The sequence below is a fragment of the Spea bombifrons genome, chromosome 5, assembly GCF_027358695.1.
Source record: "Spea bombifrons isolate aSpeBom1 chromosome 5, aSpeBom1.2.pri, whole genome shotgun sequence".
Taxonomy (NCBI): domain Eukaryota; kingdom Metazoa; phylum Chordata; class Amphibia; order Anura; family Pelobatidae; genus Spea; species Spea bombifrons.
Window position 1 is genome coordinate 5,453,551 of NC_071091.1, and position 19,823 is coordinate 5,473,373.

At 43.5% G+C, this 19,823-nt stretch overlaps 1 protein-coding gene across 3 annotated transcripts in view; it reads right to left on the reverse strand.

Annotated features, from left to right (window-relative positions):
- Nucleotides 1–2,074: 2,074 nt before the first annotated feature.
- Nucleotides 2,075–19,823, reverse strand: part of PRKAG2 (protein kinase AMP-activated non-catalytic subunit gamma 2) — an 84,204-nt gene continuing 66,455 nt past the window's right edge. For all 3 annotated transcript variants that reach the window (XM_053468308.1, XM_053468309.1, XM_053468310.1), the window contains 11 exons: nt 13,818–13,927; nt 13,046–13,127; nt 11,979–12,037; nt 11,284–11,329; nt 9,782–9,836; nt 8,407–8,533; nt 6,228–6,393; nt 5,816–5,853; nt 4,592–4,738; nt 2,890–2,983; nt 2,075–2,648 (listed from right to left, as the gene is read on the reverse strand). In XM_053468308.1, coding sequence (XP_053324283.1) covers nt 2,617–2,648; nt 2,890–2,983; nt 4,592–4,738; nt 5,816–5,853; nt 6,228–6,393; nt 8,407–8,533; nt 9,782–9,836; nt 11,284–11,329; nt 11,979–12,037; nt 13,046–13,127; nt 13,818–13,927 — 956 coding nt within the window. In that variant the 3' untranslated portion in view covers nt 2,075–2,616. The remainder of the gene's footprint in view (nt 2,649–2,889; nt 2,984–4,591; nt 4,739–5,815; nt 5,854–6,227; nt 6,394–8,406; nt 8,534–9,781; nt 9,837–11,283; nt 11,330–11,978; nt 12,038–13,045; nt 13,128–13,817; nt 13,928–19,823) is intronic.

The following is a 19,823-nucleotide window of genomic DNA, read 5'->3' on the forward strand; positions in this document are numbered from 1 at the left end:
ACATTGCCGACACTGCAGCTTTTTGTGCTGTACATTATCACGTTTTATCGGACGCACTTCTTATTGGGAAGACCCTTCCACCCATCGTATGCACTTTTTCGTGTGGCCCCCTCTTGCACATTCTGTACAGCCCCCACATCTGCATTTGCTTATTTTCTAGTTGACTTGCATGAGATGCATTTGGCGGAAAGCGCTCCCCGTGGGGACTATTGGGGGGTCATTGCTGGCTGCAGATCCAGAGCTAAGCCAAGTTAAGCCAATTGTTTCCTGCAGGCTGAATAATACATATTAAAAGTACTTAAAAAGTAATATGCACTGCGTTGGCGAGGCTGCCGGGACGCTAGACCCTTTCTAAGATTCGCTGCCGTGCACCTTAAAGACTTCATGTTGGATCTGAGAAAAAGCCATCCTTTTTAATGTGTCTTTTTTAGAGCCCTGGCATTATATCTGTAACACAAGCGACCCTTTACTGCTCCTCAGAGGCTGGGCTAACTGGCATAGGGGGGTGGCTAGTCCCGTGGGTAGGGCAAGGGAAGCCTGACGTTACCACCTCTCCCAGGAGATCAAAGGACTCCCCCTCACTGACTCTGGCATCAGCTACCGTGCCTGCACCGGGCAGGGTAAACCCAGTGCCCGGGTATATACAAGCGACTCCAGCAAGAGGCATCGCAAGGGCATTTAATGCATTTACAAAGACCGCTCTACAGCATCTACATCTTACGCCGAATGGGTATGGAAGCGCTTTAAAGCTTCGTTAATCAAAAATGGTTATTTATGTTTTATACTGTTAAGATTTTCCCCTTGCCTTCGTTGACCGTGATGGACACTTAATTTTTTTTATTTTAGCTGTAATCCAGAAATAATTTGGATATTTTTTTTCTCTTTGCCAATTTTAATGCTCAAGGAGAATTAAAGTAACAGTCCGTCTTTTCACCAAATCCTTAACCCCTTCACGACAAAGCCTGTACACGTATGGGCTCACAATGCATTGGTTTTAAAGGGTTTAAGGACAGCCCACTGTCCTTAAGGGGTTAAAATTAACCTCATGAGCCGGGGACTGTATAGAACTTCACGCTGATCACAGGCATTCGGTTGGCTATTCATTACATTTATTTATATAGTGCCAGCAGATTCCGTAGCGCTGTTACATGGCTTTCCGTTTAGCAGATCGGTCACACTAAATAACCTTTGATCGCCGAGCCAACCCTACTTTAATAACACGTTCTTTATCACATCTTAAAGCGCCTGCCGCTTTCATGCCGGACGTCGCTTCTCGTTGCCGTTCGCTTTATGCAAATGACATCAAAATCAAATAGTTTACAAAAAAAATAAAATAAATTGCAGTGTTACAAAGATCATTTTACAGTTTCTTTCACACAAACAGAATCTCTGGCACTTGGTTTCCATAGAAACAGCTTATTTACAATACAGTACAGATTATCAATGATCAAAGCAAGCGATTGGATAGTTCCGAGGGCGGGGCTTTTTTGTTTAAAAGAAAAAAAAAAAAAGAAACTTTTGCAGGTTGTTCCAGAACAATCAACAGTTTATTAATGAAACGGTGAAAAGATTTACTGTTCACCAGATTGGTGTAAAAAATGTTTTTTTTTGTTTGTATCTTTTTTTTTTTTTTTTGGACTGAGTAAAAATAAATAAAGATGATTCTTGTTCAGCGTCTTGTACGTCCGGACTCTGTCAAAGCGGGTTGATGACCTTCTCGGCAATTCCAAGGTTAGCGCGTCACCCGTCTGTCACATACGTAGCGTAGTCTCACTCCGTAGCGAGTGTCTCTTTTATAAAACGTTCACCATAAAGCGAGCCACAACCCAGCAGCCCGCTGCCACGCAGGCGCGCCACGTCCCCGCAGCTCACGCTTCAATTACGAGAAGATTCGATATTTTTAACCGTTGCCGTCTTAAACCATTTTATGTGATCCCGAGAGGCACGCGGGGACCGCGGCTAACTTGGAGGATATTTTTTCCTTTCTTGTGACATCACATTTAACACTTTGGTTGCCAGGCCGGACACTGGTCATGTATTCTAGTCCAGCCACAAAAGTGTTAAAGGCTAATCAACCTTTTGAGTGCTGGAAGGAAGTTAGCTCCCCTTCCCCTGCAGATCTCAAAGGGTTAAGATACCTTTCACATTCAGTACAGTGCATTCATATTGTATTCATCGCAGACAAAGGCAAGTTCACCCCAAAATCTCGGGCCATTTATAATCAGAACACACCACGGGCAAAAATTATCTTATATACGTAGACAAGGAAAGTATCAGCGGCAATGAAACCTCAGTTCTGATATGTGCGAGAGAGGGGAAAACCCCCCAAAAAGTTTATATTAACCTTTTTCAGCGACACCTCGTCTTTTTTCCTTTACTCCTGTTTAACCCACATTCTGCCGGGTAACAATAACCCAGTAAAATGAGGAAGAGGGCTGCCCACCACCGACTCACGGTACACGTAGCCCGAAAACCCGTTCCTTGATCATCTGTGTGCAGTCGGCGTTTCAGAGGCAAAAGGTTTGACACATAAACCATCATTCAAGTTCGACCAAAAACCAACAAAATAAAAAAACAAAACAAAACACCACATTTTGGATTCTGCATTCATGTCGGTCATTCCACCTCGCTCTCCCTTCTTTTGGTACCTGTAACGAAACAGAGGTCATGTTAGTAATTAGTAGTATTAGCTATAGAATTATTACAAAAGCATCTCTAGCAACACCAATTAGAACTGGCAAGGATCCGGTACTAAAGGAACGTACCAATCCCAGCTTACACTTAGCCTCCCACCCAGGGGTGTGTCTAAGGTCTGTTCCACCCGTATACATCATCCCAGACTAACGGAGATCTCTAACGTAGCGTTAATGTAATACTGTTGGACGGTACCTGCTGGAGAGAGCACCAAGGCTTGAAGAATATCAGACAGAGATATAATTCCCACAATGCTATCTGCTTCATTTACAACTACCAGTCTGTGCACCTGTAACAGGAAGAACCGCAAGGGTTAAAAACAGAAACAAATAAAAAGCAAGCCAGGTACATATCTACGCAAGAAGCCTGTAAGACACGTGAACCTTGCGATGGGTCAATAACACACGAGGTGCCATCATACCCGAAGACTAAGAGATGGAGCATGGATGGCGATCATCTCGCGTTAAAGGGACACTCCAGCCATCATATGAGTGGATGAATTCATTGGTTATTGGAGTTTTTCCTTTCTCCTCCCCCAGCTGCAAGCAGGGGTCATACCTCCGTATGCTTCCCGCACATGCTCAGTACAACTCCCGTTCAAGCCAATGGCAGCGGCCAGCATCATGTTTGCTACCCGATTTGTGGTCATTCATCGGATTGGCTGCTATGGAAGTGCTACTGAGCACGTGCAAGAGCTTCACATACTAATGGCTGCTTTCAGGGAGCCACAACTAACTCCAGTAACTAAACAATGCATTATCCAATTAGCATGCAATAAAATGCAATAACTCCAACATGCACTAAAAATAAAAGTGCAGAATTTAGGGACTAGAGACTGTTCCTTCTACGGCTTTTGGGGTCTTTGTGAAACATTCATTTTCCCAATTTAACAAAATTAAATTAACCTCAGGAGGTATATAGGTTCGTTATAATATTCACAGCTTAATGAACAGGTGGAAACCTAGCTAAAAATAGTCATTCATTAGCTGCAGAGCGCGGCTTTAATTAAGAGTCAGCGGAAATTAGATCTGCACCCACCCGCCGGGGCGATCGAATGTGAAGGAGGAAGAGACCAGCGGCATTTGGATAGTTGGAGAGATAGGGAGAATATGCTGATGCCTGGCCAGTTATCGCCATCATCTGTGCCTAGACAGGACCCTTTAATTAAAGCGCGGGGACCCAAAGAGTCCCGCAGTTCTGCATCTGTCCTGCAGGTGGCAGTGGAGTTTGTACCCCTGCGCTGGCTCTTTGCCGCAGTTGTGAAGGAGCAGGTAGAGGGTACAGCCTGGCAATACCATCAGACACTGCGGAGTCACGAGAAGAAGCGCATGAACAGAGATCTGTGGCTCTACGGTCACACACACTGCCACCGGCCCCTCCTGCTACTGGCCGGACAGCAGAGCCAACCCTACATGCGCTCTTACTGTGCAACAGCACCCAGTGTGCGGGGTATTCAAAGGAACAAACAAAAAACACACGTTTATATATTTTTTACACTTTCATGGTGCAGCATAGGTAGAGAGAACAAGTTATTAATATCATGTTTGTTTAAATAGCACCAACAGATGCTGCAAAATCGTACAAAGGATTATACAGACTAACAGAAAGATAGGAGCGGAGGGGCTGTGGTTGAGTAAAATATTATAGCGCCATCTGGTGGTTGAAAAGAGCAGGACAATAAAACACTGATTTTAAAATCACAAACTTTTTCAGCTTATATGGCAGTAACCTATCAGAGCCTGCTTTTTGCGTGTCACATGACAATTAAGCATTCCCAGAAAAAAATGGTAAAGCAAAAAACACCAGGAATGATGGTTCTAAATTAGATTTTGGAAGTTTTCGGTTGAGCGGAGTACGTGGAACGGCTAAGCCGTCTCCGTGGTTTCTAACGCCTTACCTCGGCTTTCACTATTCGGTCCACAATAGTCTCCAGTGTTTCCGACTTACTACATTTCACCACACCTTCAAAGTACTGCGAGCGGTGCTCGAGCGCCTGCGTCACGGTGATGTCTAGATTATTGTACGTCTTTTCAGCAGCAAGGTTCTGAAAATTAATGAGGCGTCTGTCAATCAAAAGTATTATCGTTTATTAATTGGTACAAAATACCACAATTGATAAAAAAAAAAATAAAAAAAAATATTTAAAAAAATGTGACTACATGGCAGGCAATGGAACCTCCAATAACTCGGCTTTTTAATTCCCCCTTTACTTCCAAAAAATCCCCAACAATAAAGTTACTAAAGAGGCAAATGATAACTTAATGGGGAGGAATAATGTTAATACGGCTGCTATTGCTAGTGAAGTATGTAATAAAGAAATTTGCTCCCTTATATAATGAAACAACCGATGCATGCAGGCGTATTATTCAATACTCGCAGGGGGAAATCCTTAGTAAAATTATGCGGGCGCGCTAAATATGGAAAAGGGTGTGTGTGTGTGTGAACAAAAGATTTGGTAAAAAAAATAAAAATAAAAAAAAACAGAAAAAGCTAAAGAATTCCCGGTGAAGAAGGGGTTAAGGAAATTGCGTGGATGTTACAGCTTCACACTTGCCAATGTGGGAAAAAAAACACCCACTAAATTCTCGGCTGCAAGAATCAGGAAATAACACAAAGAATCGGCTTCATGTGAGGGGTGTAAAGCTGCAGCTTCACAGCTGACACTCTATTTAGAATAAATACAAACCTTTCAGCCCATCTAGTCTGAAAAAAAATCTATAGTCTATAAAAAAAAACCTTACACTTTATTCAGCCCTTTATCTTGTCCGAGATTCAGGATAGACATACGCCTATCCACACGCACATATACACGACTGGGGATAATCCCTACCACTTCTGCTGCGAGGCTGCCCCGCTTAACCACCACCCACAGTGGATATTTTTTTTTCACATAGTTAAAAATGGACCCTGTGAGTAGACCGATACGAGTTATATGCTGGGGTTAAACTGGAGGGAAAGGTCTCCGTCGCAGCCGTCTATCAGCGGTGTTTATCTGTAGACGTGAAAGACGTGGCCTGTGTTTTTTTAGTTTAAAGGTGAGTTTCCTTGGAGCCGTCAGCACGTTACCTACACTAACGATCGTTAGTTAATAGCACACACTAATCAGAATGAAGATACTTACAATTACATCAAACTTGGAATAAATATCTACAACTTTTCCTAAAAAAAAGAGAAAATGTAGAATATTAGTAATTAGTTATTTGCAAGTAATGGACAAACGGCTCTTAATGAGGACATTTTCAGGGACGGCCAACAGACGCGGCCATTAAACTTATTTTATGCATCGCATTGACAAATATGTTATTAATTTATTTGATTAATAATAAAATCTTTAGTGGAAGTAATAAAATTAGAGATTTGCTAAGGTTTTTTTTAACACACTGGAGAGTACAATAAATATTCAGTCTCGGTGGAACAGCACCTTTAAGTACCACGGAATATTCATGAAACCCATACTTTTATTTTCATGGGGCTCCCCTCGGTACCCATAGGCTCTGAAATGTAAACGAAACATGGCTATAGGGGGTCCGTACCGGACTCGTCCACAACGGGTAACGCAGACACTCTTCTTTCCACAAATATATTCAAAGCCTTGATGATGGGAGTGTGCGGATGAATGAAGGCAATGTTGTGGTACGTTCCTATTCCCAGCTCCTCCAAGTTCTGCTTCATGAAGGCCGGCTTCGGCATCTCCGACACCTACAAAAAAAAAAAAAAGGAAGCCAATTCATATGATATATAAAAGATATACATGCGCAGCCAATGGGAGGCTTACGTTTTAATCTAAAGGGTCAGGACAGCTCCCAAATTTTTGATGGACTCCTACGAACTGACGAATAGAATAGATGTTTTTGTCTCAACAGGAATATGCAGTCACATATGCAAATTAACTCAGCTTAATTTGCATATACAGATGCATTAGCAGGTCACAAACTATGTTAAAACCCATTGTTCTTTTGATCTATACATTTGTCTTAAATTCTACAAGCACGGAACACACACGTTGGGATTATTAATAAACGCGACTCCTATGAAGTATACCGTGCTAGAAATAAACGCTGGATGACCTGCAGGGAGAAGAGAAGGTTTATTTAATGCTCCCGGATGGTGTATTTAATTTCCTCCTTGTCCTGAATAAAAGCAGGTTAATAACCTGATCTTTTATGACATCACAACGCGCGACCTAATTAGCCGGGGAGCGGAAGGCAGAGGCCCAGCTGGTCGTTTCGCCGCTCCCAGCCGCCTGTCCGGGGGTAATATGGGTTACAGGTGGCTGCTGGGATGTAGTTTACTGCCCCGCGGTAATCTCCAAGGCCTTGATTTATAACGCAGGGCTATCAGCTGCAGACAAGAAATATGACAGCGCATCGTGTTATGGGGGGGGGGGGGTATCAGCCTTCAGACGTCTCCGGGACCTTTATCCGGATCCAAATGCCATAAACGAGACTGAAGATAAGACGCCGTGATTGGAAGTCTCAGCAGACGGCAGGAAAACAACCATATAAAAGTTACGCTGCCACCGTGTTCAGCAAGCTCAAGCGGTAAAGGGGCGATTACATACCCCGCGGAAGTAACTTTAAAGGGACGGTCGGTGCAACGTTTCAGAAGGCAGAGAACCGATGGATATTGGAGTTTTTAAAAATGAACCCATTTGTAAAAGAGGTTTAAGGGTTTTATTGGCAAAATGTTATAACGAGCAGAACTAGAGCGTCAGGGGCTGAGATGTAATGTAGGGAAGTTTCACTTTACCGAGAGGGTGGTAGTTAAATAGAACAGCCTCACGGCAGATGTGGTAGAGGTTAACAGGTAAAGGAATGCGCGGGATAGACATCTGGCTCCTGAATCTAATAAGAGACCGACGTCTTATTAAGGTTTGAGTCTTTACGCCTGGAAAAACGGGCGACTGCATAGGGCTGATCTGCCGGCTAATTCTATGGCTACTACTGAGATCACAAACCCCAATTCTAAATGTTCCTCAATGTCAGCATTTGTTACAAATCAGGTGGAACATTCGCTTCACTGTATTCAAGCAACAGAACTTCTTAAGCGGCTCTTTGATTTGGTCCAGAATAGCAGCCAGACCAGAATCGCATAGGATTCTTTTTTCTTTTGTCAAAGGTTCAAAAGTTTAGGGTCACTCACCCCCCCCCAAAAAAAAAATAATAATAAAAAAAAAAGGACATTTCTGGCTGTAACATAATTACAAAAGGTTTTCTAACCATCAATTTGGCTTTTACACTTGGATCAGCGAACACAACAGCCCATTGGAACACAGGAGTGATGGGAGTGATAAAGGGCCATTGGGACACAGGAGTGATGGGAGTGATAAAGGGCCATTGGGACACAGGAGTGATGGAGTGATAAAGGGCCATTGGGACACAGGAGTGATGGGAGTGATAAAGGGCCATTGGAACACAGGAGTGATGGGAGTGATAAAGGGCCTCTGTACCCTTATGAAGAGATTCCATTTCAAAATCAGCCTTTTCCAGCTAGTCATTTACCACATTAACTCCGCCTGTGCTGGATTTCTATTTTAATGGACAGAAATTTCTTTTCTTTCTAAGTGACCCCAAACTTTTGAACGGTAGTGTAACTAATAGGATAAGGACAGATATTTTAAAAAATAATCTATAGTTAGATGCTGATTCAGCTTTAAATCTTGATCTTATTTTCATTGATTTATAAACTATAACAAAAAACATTGTTACTCACAAAAAGCTGAAGGAACTTGAGGATTCTCTTGTGGGTGAGAATATAAAGTGCGTTTCCACTGACCGGGTCGATAACAGGCAGTCTGTGGATTTTGTTTTTTATCAGTGAGTACACTGCATCATAAAGGCTGCGTAAAGAAATAAAATACATTAGCCATCAATACAGTCCTTTATTTCACCCCCCACCCAGATCTGCACTGCAGCCACTACTAAAGGAGCTTCGATTTAAAAGATTGTATGCTTGCGAGCCGAGCCTCTCCACCTAATGTATCCGTTTGTCTTGGTCTGTCAATTCTCATCTTGTCAGAACCCTTGAATATAAATAAATATATATATGTATTGTAAGAAGCGCTGCGTAGATTGTTGGCGCTATATAAATAAAAGATAATAATAATATTAAAGGGGGTGTTCCACCTGCCCTGCCGCAGTTAACACGTTCATAAGGAAATCTAGCAGTAGAAGACTCCTAATGACTTCCCAGAACCAGTTCATCACTCATGTAAAATGTTGCATGACTTTTTTTATGATTAATCCTCCAAAGGGAAGGATAAAATGTTCCCCCTAAAGTGGAAAAGCACCTCTAAAAGGCATTAAAAGTCACGGGCCGGCACTATTAAATTAACAAATGATACCAGGGTATAACCTCTACGTTTTAGGAACCATATAAATATTTTTTTATTGTTATTTTTATGAAGCCCGGGGGTTAACCGAGCTCCCTGCGTTGGTAAAGAAAAGGTGACAAGCGTTCCAAGTGGTTATCAAAATTCTTCTTCCTCCGCATCGGCAGCCATAGGCCAGGACAAATTTAAGTGGAAGAATAGCAAAAATAAGTGCCGGGTTCTTACCCTCAAACCTATTAAGCGAGAATCCCCCCCCACACACAAACACGTGGAGGGACCCTGGGGGCTCCAAAATTGTATTTCGGGCTTCATGAACCCCCACTTGGCCTTAAACCCAGAGGACCAAGCTTTCCCCCGTCACAGGTACTCGCTCGATCTAAGCCGGTAAAGATTTATCATCTTAAATGTACTGGAACCGTCAGACAGCCGCAGGCTATGGAAACCCACGTTACGAGTTCCACGGCGTTAATCTGCCTCCGGTAATTTATGGCGGGTAAACGAAAGAATCAGGTTTTCGGGCCAGTAGGGGCTGTCTGGCAAGATTAACAGATTCACGATAATAACAATGTTTCAACGGAGTCATCTCCGACACCTCATAGAACGGACCACGACGCAACATTGTATCCTGCGCCCAAAACGTTAGATCGCGGTGAATAGCGGCTCACAGCGATGCTTATTATTCGGCAGCTTATTGGCTCCTGAGAAAAGAGACCCCCCCCCTTGATGAGACGACATTTCATCCCAGTGAAACCTTACCTTGCATCCGGAGTGATGTTCACCAAAGGTTTAAATGTTTCTTGCAGATACAGTTCTGTAAGAAACCAGAGCAGAGAATGTCAGCCAATCAGCTGGAGAACGGCGAGCGGAATATCCAATGACAGAAACCGCAAAAAATCATAAAAAATAATAAAAAAAATTCCCTCTGCTGAACACTAAGGCTAGGTTTCCACTTGGGTTTTTGTCCGGCGTTTTTTTCTTGATGAAAAACGCCAGGAAAACTGCCAAGAAAACTGCCGCTGCATTTACCTGCGTTTTGGCGTTTTTTCTGCAGTTTTTTCTGGCGTTTTAGCCTTTCTGTGGAAATTGCTTTTTTTGACCTTAGGCAGTTTTTCCAGCCTTTACAAGTTAGAAGTTTCACCCAGCTAAAAGGGATTAGGATAAATGGCAAGTATCTGCCCTCTCCTGATGTCATTTACTTGGTAGACCCTTTTGTCTCTTTTCTGTGGTTTGTAAGGCATGCTTTATTCCGAATGTCTGCTCCTCTGGGAAGATTGGCCCCAAATGATGGTGCAAATTGTTTGCTGTTGCTTTTGGCACGCAGGATCTGGTCGCGTATGTTTGTTTGTAATGGCATGTTTGTTCCAAATGGTGTAAAATTCAATATGAACCAGTCCAGGACTTTGTTTTGTGTGAAACTGTTTGTTTTCAGCCTATTTCTCGTAGGACACACAGATACTGGGTCCATCCTCTGCATTGTAACTGTGGAAAAAACGCCATAAAAAACGCCAAGGCAATAAACCCACATGGCTTTTTCATGGCGTTTTTTCTCTCCCATAGACTTCTATTGGAGAAAAAAAGCCAAGATTTCTTGCAAAAAACGCCAGAGTGTCAACATGCTGCAGTTTTGAAAAACTGCCACAGAGCCCAAAAAAGCAGAAAAACGCCAAAGAGGACTGAAAAAACGCCAAACAGAAAAACGCCAAGTGGAAATGGCATTTTGCGATTTCCCATTGAATTACAGCTAACATCTGGCTGCATGCGTTTTTCACAAAAAAACGCCAGGTGGCGCTATTGGCGTTTTTATAGGCGTTTTTAGCTAAAAAAAACCCAAGTGGAAACCTAGCCTTACTGCAGCGTTTCCAGTTCTGCTAAATGCCCTAAAGCTTTCCCACAAGTAATGTTAGGAAGTTTTATTTTACTGAGAAAGTCTTAGATAAATGGAAGAGTCTCCCAGCAGAAGTGGTTGAGGCAAATAAAGTGAGGGATTTTAAATACATACAGGACAGAAATAAAGCTATCCCCACTATGGGGCCGGCTTCAGGACAGGAAAAACGGGCAGACTAGATGGCCCAATATTAATCTTATCTGCTGTCAAATTCTATGTTTCTAATTTTGCCTTTATAAACAAATTCTAAATGAATGTAAACCACAAAAAATAGATTTCAGCCCAAAATTAGATATGATGAATTTGCTTTTCTTACACTAAAAATATATATAAATAATTGGAGTTGGTGTATAATTTAACGATAAATGCCTACCCCTCCAGGTTTCTATCTTGTGTTCTTCTAGTTCATAAATCTGTACCTGTAATCAGTGAATACAACGACAAATTATAAATCCTACAGAATGCCGAGAAATATTTAAGCTTGTCAGACCTCACGCATACAATACAGTATATTCATACGCTACCGTTCAAAAGTTACTAATTTCTTGTTTGTGAGCATTAAAATAACATGAAATGGATCAGAAATCCAGCGCAGGGGGGGTTAATGTTAAATATGACTATTGTAGTTGGAAACGGCTGATTTTCAATGGAATCCCTTCATAGGCGTACAGAGGCCGTTTATCACTCCCATCACTCCTGTGTTCCAATGGCCCTTTATCACTCCCATCACTCCTGTGTTCCAATGGCCCTTTATCACTCCCATCACTCCTGTGCTCCAATGGCTCTTTATCACTCCCATCACCCCTGTGCTCCAATGGCCCTTTATCACTCCCATCACTCCTGTGCTCCAATGGCACGTTGTGTTCACCGATCCAAGTTTTAAAGGCTAATTGATGGTTAGAAACACTTTTGAACGGCAGTGAATGTTGGTATCATCGGGTTCTAGGACCCCATAGATATACAGTATTTTAGTTGTTATGCACGCGATCCACAAGGAGCAGAGTATAACCAAGAGTATAGAAAGAAGTTAAAATTTGAATGAAATGATTGCCGCATTTTGCTACTTACCATCGGGGATTTGTAGTATCGATGCAAAATATTTATGAAATCTGTAATTGTTAACATACCTGGGAACAGAGTGAATGAATGAATCAATCAGAAAGGATGCTTTAGGATTATTATGATATCACGACACATAGGACTATACAATATATACATTTTTACGGCTTATCTGTATGTAGGGAATGGGCAGCTAACGGCTTTCTGCTGCTGCCATAGAACTACAATTCCCACAATGCTTAGCAAGTGCTTGTTTTTTTTTTTTCTGGATGAGGGTCATGGGAAGTGCAGTTCAATAGCTGGAGTGCTATATATTTATAATAAATAAATTAGTATTAATCTGATGCAGCGTCTGAAAGACACCAACACACAAACTGCATGGCAGCCAAACAGTTAAATATCTTGCTTCAGAAATGCCCCAAGGGTAAGTTTACACCCGGTAGTGTTGATAGTGAGCTTGGCAACAGCTTTTTAACCTTTTTGGTGCCAGAGGACCGAGGGACGCACCGCGTTTCTTAGACATGTGGAACCCTCCGGCAATTTAACTTTTTTTTTTCTCTTTTAATCATCTTTTTTCCAAGCCGTTCTCCAAGCCCACATTCCAGATCAGATCAGAGCTGTGTTTAAAGAGCGTCTCCATGGCGGTAATTTACTCTCCCGGTAGATGTGCGCTGAAGTATAAAATTAGCTGCCACTTAGATGGAAGGGAGAACTTATACTAAATACAGATCCGGGCGGCTTTCTTCTTTCCCACCCCCATGCCGAGGAGAACAGATCCCAAGAGCCTGCAACTTTGGGGTCCTTAGAGTCAGCAGATGGGGCCACAGATATAATGTCCCGAGCGAAGAATACAAAAGCTTGGCCTGTTCTACATCAGTCTTTTTACTTCTCATTCAAAAGGTTGAGGACACAAGCTAGGCCTTCGATTGGTGCAGATCTCTATGCGTAATCTATATAGACATGTCTGGAATGATGGGAATTGTAGTCCAGCAGTAACCTGTTTAATGAAGTTATTCACTGCATATATGATTATGCGGATATGGATTATATTGTTATAATTTATGCACGGTGCTTACCTACAAAACTCTGATTTTTCGTTTCCCACAGAGGAGCAGCTCGGACGCCATTCGCCACTAATGCAAAAAAGGCTTTTTTTACCTGGAGGAGATAATAAAATTAGTGCATTAGCAACACACGCCATTCACATAATAAGACGTAAGGCATGGAGTTCATAAAGCGAATACAGTACAGGGAAGGCAATATAACACCAAACAAATGTATGTACTGTATAATTTATGTGGTTAGATCCTTGGGGGCAGGACTATCACCAAAGTGAGCACCAATCAAAACACAGCTATGCGCAAGGCTGGAGACACAGGAGAGAATCTATGGAACGAACAGATGTTTGACAGATTCAAAGGAAAACCGATATGGAGCCAGCCCTGTACCACAGGGTACATGCGGTTCTGCATTACTTAGAAAGGCAGGTGGAAAGCTGAATAAACAGAAGGGAGCGGTGCTGGGGAAGGAGAGCTTCCCAGACACGGAGCAAAGAGAGAGCCGGGTATTACAAGAATATTAAATAAACCGGTGGACAGATGATAATTAACTGAGCAAGTGGCAGCTAGCCGGGAAAACGGAGCGTTATTAACCAAGGAGTACCAGCACACGGAGGCAAATACAAATAACGGTAATCTTCTGGCAGATGCCGGTTCGGGATTTCTGCTACATTTTATCACATCCATCGGCGACAACCACAGACATGACTAGCCGAGCACAGAGGACAACCAGCTGTTGCAGCTACGGCAAAGGAGAGCGACCATACAAGAAAATAAAATCCGTACTCACTTGTAACGTTGTGTCAAACACAACAAGTTTGGAGCTGGTCGGGACGATGTCGTAACACTTGTGCGATTTCATGAAGCGCATGTAGATGTCACTTTCTGATTCTTCGACAGCTGTGGGGACAAAATATCCTCACATTAGTCGGTCCTGGAGCTCACATCCACCCATGAATCCCCCTACGGATGGTATTGTGGTAACAGATTCAAATGTCCAAATAAACCTTCCTCACCTGGCTGCAGGTTGAAAAGGCAAAGACTTGGAAAAATGAATCCTATTTTGGTTAAAACAAACAAAACAAAAAAAAACTAAAATTACAATGATTAAAATGTTGGGGTGACTGACGCCCTAGTGGGCCATCTTTGGCCATGTGGTCTGACCTGGATGATCTGCCGTGGAGGATGGGATCAGCCCATAACTTGTCAGACAGACAAAGTACAATTGGCCGGCTCTGGATCTGTCAAGCTAGAAGCGCTGCCGAAAAAACACCCGTCACCGCTTAACATTGTTGTGGCCCTCGCAGCATAATAAGGGCCTGATAAAGAAGCTGGGATTCTGCTCTGTGCCTCTACTACCCCCCTTGTTTATTCCTACAGTTTAATCATTAAAGCATTTTACCCTCTGAAGCCTCGGGCGCAGGGACGGCATGGCCAGAACTCACCGCTTCCCACCGCCAGAACGGCCCAAAGCAACGCGCCCACCGGCTCCCTCCTACATCGATATCGGAGACCCTCCGTACGCGGTTACCGTATACGATATTCATCGCTCGTTTGGAAATAGGGACAGATCTGCTTTAAACCAGGAGCTCGACGCTGGTGCAAACCAGCTCCGGCAAGCAGGACGGCAGCCTTTGTGATGGATAACCGCTTCTTAAGACGTGACGGCGGTAAATCATTAACAGTAGGAGAGCCCGGGCGGTGACGATAATATATTCGGAATTATTCCGATAGTAATCTTTGGGTGATCGCGTTATGTCGAGTATTCAGCACTGTTATTCTACTCCGATCGCCCCCAACTTCTGTGTCAGTGTCTATATTGTATGTATAAAGACTGCAAGCAGTCGCCGCCGGAAGGGAAAGTTGGAAAAGTCCTTGGTTTTATAGATTTCCCTTAAAAATATTAAATTTAAATGTCCACTATTATCATTTCAGATTTCGTTGTGGGGGTTGAGGGATTGGATATGTTGGCAAGCGTGATGTTGCAAAGTCTTATGATCCATCATAACTAGAAACCACAAACCTACTTCGCCAAGCAACATGCCCTACAGTGCCACCTGTGCCCCCAAACAGATTGCCTGTGCCACCTGTGGCCCCAGATTGCCTGTGCCCCCAAACAGCTTGCCTGTGCCAATTGTGCCCCCAAAGCCTATTTAATTGTTCCAGATCACTTTAAAGTTCCATTTATGATGAATATATATTATATAGAATCAAAATAAACCAATAAATCTACATATTAAAAGAAGCAAGAAAAAAAAAAAAGAAAGAAAAGAATACAGGCAGCCTTTGTAAGTGGAGGGTGAAAGGAACAAAGGTAATAACGTTCAGACAGGACATTGATTAGATATCGGTAGCTGTGTCACAGATCGCAGGTTTCCCAGCTGAGGTAAACCTTTAGACCAAATCTCTCAGAAACCATAACCAAAAAAATGGTATTTTGTGGATTCACACCAGCCCTGATGGGGACGCCCCTCTATAAATCACAGCAGCCGTAAATTCTATTTTATGTTACTGCCGCTATAATAAAGTAACCGTTAGAATGAAGTGTATTCCAAAGCACCCGGCGCTAATAGTTTCCAACGGGGACGCCGCACACAGAACGCTTAGCATCGAGTCAAGCTGTCACAGAACGGCATCCGAGCGAGGCGGCCATCTGCTTAATAAGGATCTGTCGGCGGGAAATTCTCCACCGTGCTCTACGGAATTTACTCTCCTTTCTTCGCAGCGTCCGCCGGTCCGTGATACAGAACCAATCCCCAGAAACAGTTATTACCTCGATGCATGCCAGGCGATACATGGCAGGTATTGGGGACTGATAGCGATGGCTCGGCAGTCATGAAGGGAACCGCGACTACATGACGTGTGATGGGTGTTTGCCGGTAAATGGGAAACAAGGTGAAATTTACCAATGAATAGATTATTTACTGTTCTGGACCCTACAATTAGGTCTCCAGAACGTATCCAGGTATTACTTTACAGATGGGGTGGTAGGTAAATGGACCAGCCTCCCACCAGAAGTGGTAGATGCTAATACAGTGAGGGTATTTAGACATGCGTGGGATAGGCATCCCGAGGCCAACAACTGATTAAGGTCTTTACAGCAGGAAAAATGGGCGACTAGATTGGGCCGAATGGGTCTGATCTGCTGTTAAATTCTATGTATTTTGGGGGATTTTAAGGGTTTATGGAGGTTAAAGGAACACAAAAGACAAGGTAGGAAAAAGAAAGGAAGGAGGAGGCGACCGGAGGAGACTCGCTTAAAGTGGTTCCGTTGCCATAAAACAGAAGTATATGTTGCATGAACAATTTTTAAAGCAGACCAGGAGCACAGATATTATATTGGGGGGGGGGGGATAATGGATGCATGAAACACGGGGGCCGCTACTGCTTTATACAACAAGGAAAGGGGCTGAACGGGGAAGTATAAGATAAAGCAGGCATGAAAGAACACTGCGGGCCGAAGCTTGGATGTTCCGTACCGTAAGGGAGCAGAGGAGCCTCACACAGACAACAGGGGGAGGAAAAAATGATAAATCAGAGCACTAAATATAGGCTGAGAAATGAAACGTCTTCCGTGCCAGCTCCATACATCACGGCCGTGGCTGAACAATCATCTGCAGTACGGTCCGCACCGCCCCGGAGATCGCTTCCCAACCAGACAGCGCAGCTCGGAGGATTTACGGCACCGATCGATGCGCTGCTTCTTCACGGCTCTGCATCCCAGCGCAGCATAGCGGGATGCTCCTATAGCCAAACGATTGCCTTTTGTGCTCCTTTATGTTCATTCCATCGCCATCCTGTTCAGCCGGCTAAGGTGGCAGTGCCACAGACAAGTGCCAGTAAGGATCAGTTTGGGACCCGGCAGCTGGGGGCCACCAGCCCAGAGTCAGACAGAACCTATGAAGCGCCTTTTTTAAAAAGGGAACGTCCGCTTTAATGCATACAACAGCTGGGAGGTCCCTTTAAACTTACACACGGCCCCTGTTACAAGTGTAATAGAATCCCTAATATGCATTTACCCCCCCCCCCCCAACTATGTTCCAAGCTGGAGATACGTCGGGCCAAACATATCTCCAGACATGTGGTATGATTATTAAATGAAACACACACTCCGCTGCTCCATGAAGCCATCAGAGTACAAACCTTCGCAGCAACGTCTAGGAACGTGGATTTTCTTTATCGTTTATATTTTACTTCATTTCAGTTTCTGTATGTTTAAAGACACTTATGCAGACATAAAAGGGTTAAATTGTTAATAATATTTCCCTTTTCCCCCCAAAAGAACCTGGGAATTCTATCATACCCATTCTATCATACCCATCTAAACTAAACCCCTGACTTGACCCATACACTGGCTAGAGATAAAGTGAACCTGCGCTCTTTGGGCTGCACTATAAATAGGAAGCCTTTTTTTAATGATTTATTTCCTTTTTAAAGAAATACACCGTTTGCCTGGAATGGTTTCAGGAATATAACCGTATTTACTGCCTCAACGGTAGAGCCAACATCACCCTCCGATAACACTTTCTATTTGGGGACGAATTTTCGCACGTTCTGTGCGTGCGTCACGGACCGCGCGGCTAAACGCAGTCCCGGATAATGCATCCTGAAATTGGAGGAAAAAAATAATAACAGGGTTTTTCAGGCTCGTAAGGAAATACGTTTCTATGGTCCCTGATTTCTCACCTCCTTTGCTAAGCCCTGCAGCATAACCCGGATCGTTAATATTAGAGGGACTGCGCATACGGCTCTGTACAGGCGATATAAGTATTTTATATATAATATGTTTACCGACAAAGTAGTTGAATTGAGTCTAACGGGAACCGCGGCACGGCTTGGGTGGGGAGTTGGTTGTCTGCGCCCTTTCCGAAACGCTCGTTATCACCTGCTTAGTAACACGCTTAGCCATCATCTCATTATAGCTCACAGCCAGACAAACCGGTGCTCGGGGCTCTATAACCCCGGGGCGAGGAAAGCCGCCCGCGCACATTAAACTGCTATGTTTCTGAAAGGTAACCAACTGCTACGGAGCTAGAATTCCCACGGTCAGCTGGCACAACAAGGTCTTTTTCTGCATCTGTGGCCTGGCAGCTCCTGTGACGGCAGCGCTGTTAATGGAAATGATCAGGAAAGACTAAAGGATCTCAATATGTCCGTCTCGGAGGAGAGCGGATACAATAGAAACATTTAAATATATAAAGCATTTAACAAAGTACTGCAGGGAAGATATAATATATATATTTGTAGATAAGTTAAATGCCAAAAGCATCGTTTTGGAAGCCATGGCTACCTGCCTCTTGGGATCTCCCCAGCCCCATATACAATTAAAATAAGCAGGTAATTAGTGGCTGGCAGCAGCCGGCAGCTCACGGGTACAGATAACGTTAACCGGCAATCGTAGCTTTGGAGTAATTTCATGCCAGCCAAGACGCCTTCAATGGGTTGAGGGATGTAATATACGCGAGCCCATATACATTCAGAAACTCTTTAAAAAAAAATAATAAAAAAAAAAAAATACAAAAACCTCACAATGACAAAAGAAACATCTGGATGAAAGTCACCAGAACGCCATAAAACCTGTTAAAGCTCGCTGGCTAGTGAACAGAAAGACAACGTGCCGAGTTATGGCTGATAAATCCGGTCTCCGGCATGTTTAGTACATAGTGCTAAAAAAACAAGAAAACTCTTTGCTGGGAGGTGGATCTCAGGCGTACTACAAAACAAGAGAACGTGGGGAAGCACTGCACATGAAACGAGCGGGTTACCATTATAGGCGATTCATTTTATAGCTCACCGGACGTTTTTACAATACCCTATAGATCCACCTATAGCTCAGACATTAAAACAGCTGTTCCCTGTTCGTTCAATGCGTATTAGAGTGCATTTTTAATTGCATGCAAACCAGTCCAGGCATCCTTAAAAAGAAACCTTTGGCTCATTTACTCTACTGAAAACAGAAAGCATACCTAAGTATGCTTCCCGCACACGCTCTGTGATACTCCAACCAATCACTGCATTCAATTAGCAGATATCCGATTGGCTGCCGTCAGTGTCCGGCGTCGTCCATAAACCCTGATGGATCCTCCATGGACAGTAAGAACGTGACCGCACCGCATGGATACAGACGCTTCGTGTAAGAAGAGGAACCGAGTCTGCAGAAATCCCCCCCCATGCATTTGCAAAGAGGACACCACAAAAAACATGGAGGGACTGCGCGGCTATCATCCGCATTAAACTGCCCCGTTTTATAGGCTCCCTGCTTTTAGAACACCTACAGAACGCACGCACCGTTTCTCACCGTTTACTAAATAAGCCCCCGGAGTTATTTACCCGCCGAGTTAAAGGAAGATCTCCTCCTGCTCGGAGGTTTCACAACGGCTTATCTTCCCATTAAACAGATCTAATCTAAATACGAACACAGGGACCAACAAACACAGCAAAAAGAAATAAAAAATATCACATTTTCCTTGAAAACAAAACGACTTTTCGTTTGTCTCATGTACGGCCAATTCATTTATTTGTTAAACCCAGCTGCTGTTTCTATACACATTATCGGGGCTTTTAGGGCTGTGGAACCCTGCGATCCCCTCATACCCAGCAAACACTCTAACCTCCTAGAAAAAGAGGGGCAATCAGGGGAGGAAAGAGGGGCAAAGGGAAGGCATGTAAATCAAGAAGACCCTCTATTTTTCAAATGTAACTCAAAGGCATAAATACCTATAGAATAAGAAATCTCTGTCCTACTTGCCAATTCAGGTTCCAGCATGCGCGGCACAGTCATTATATGCCGGGGGAT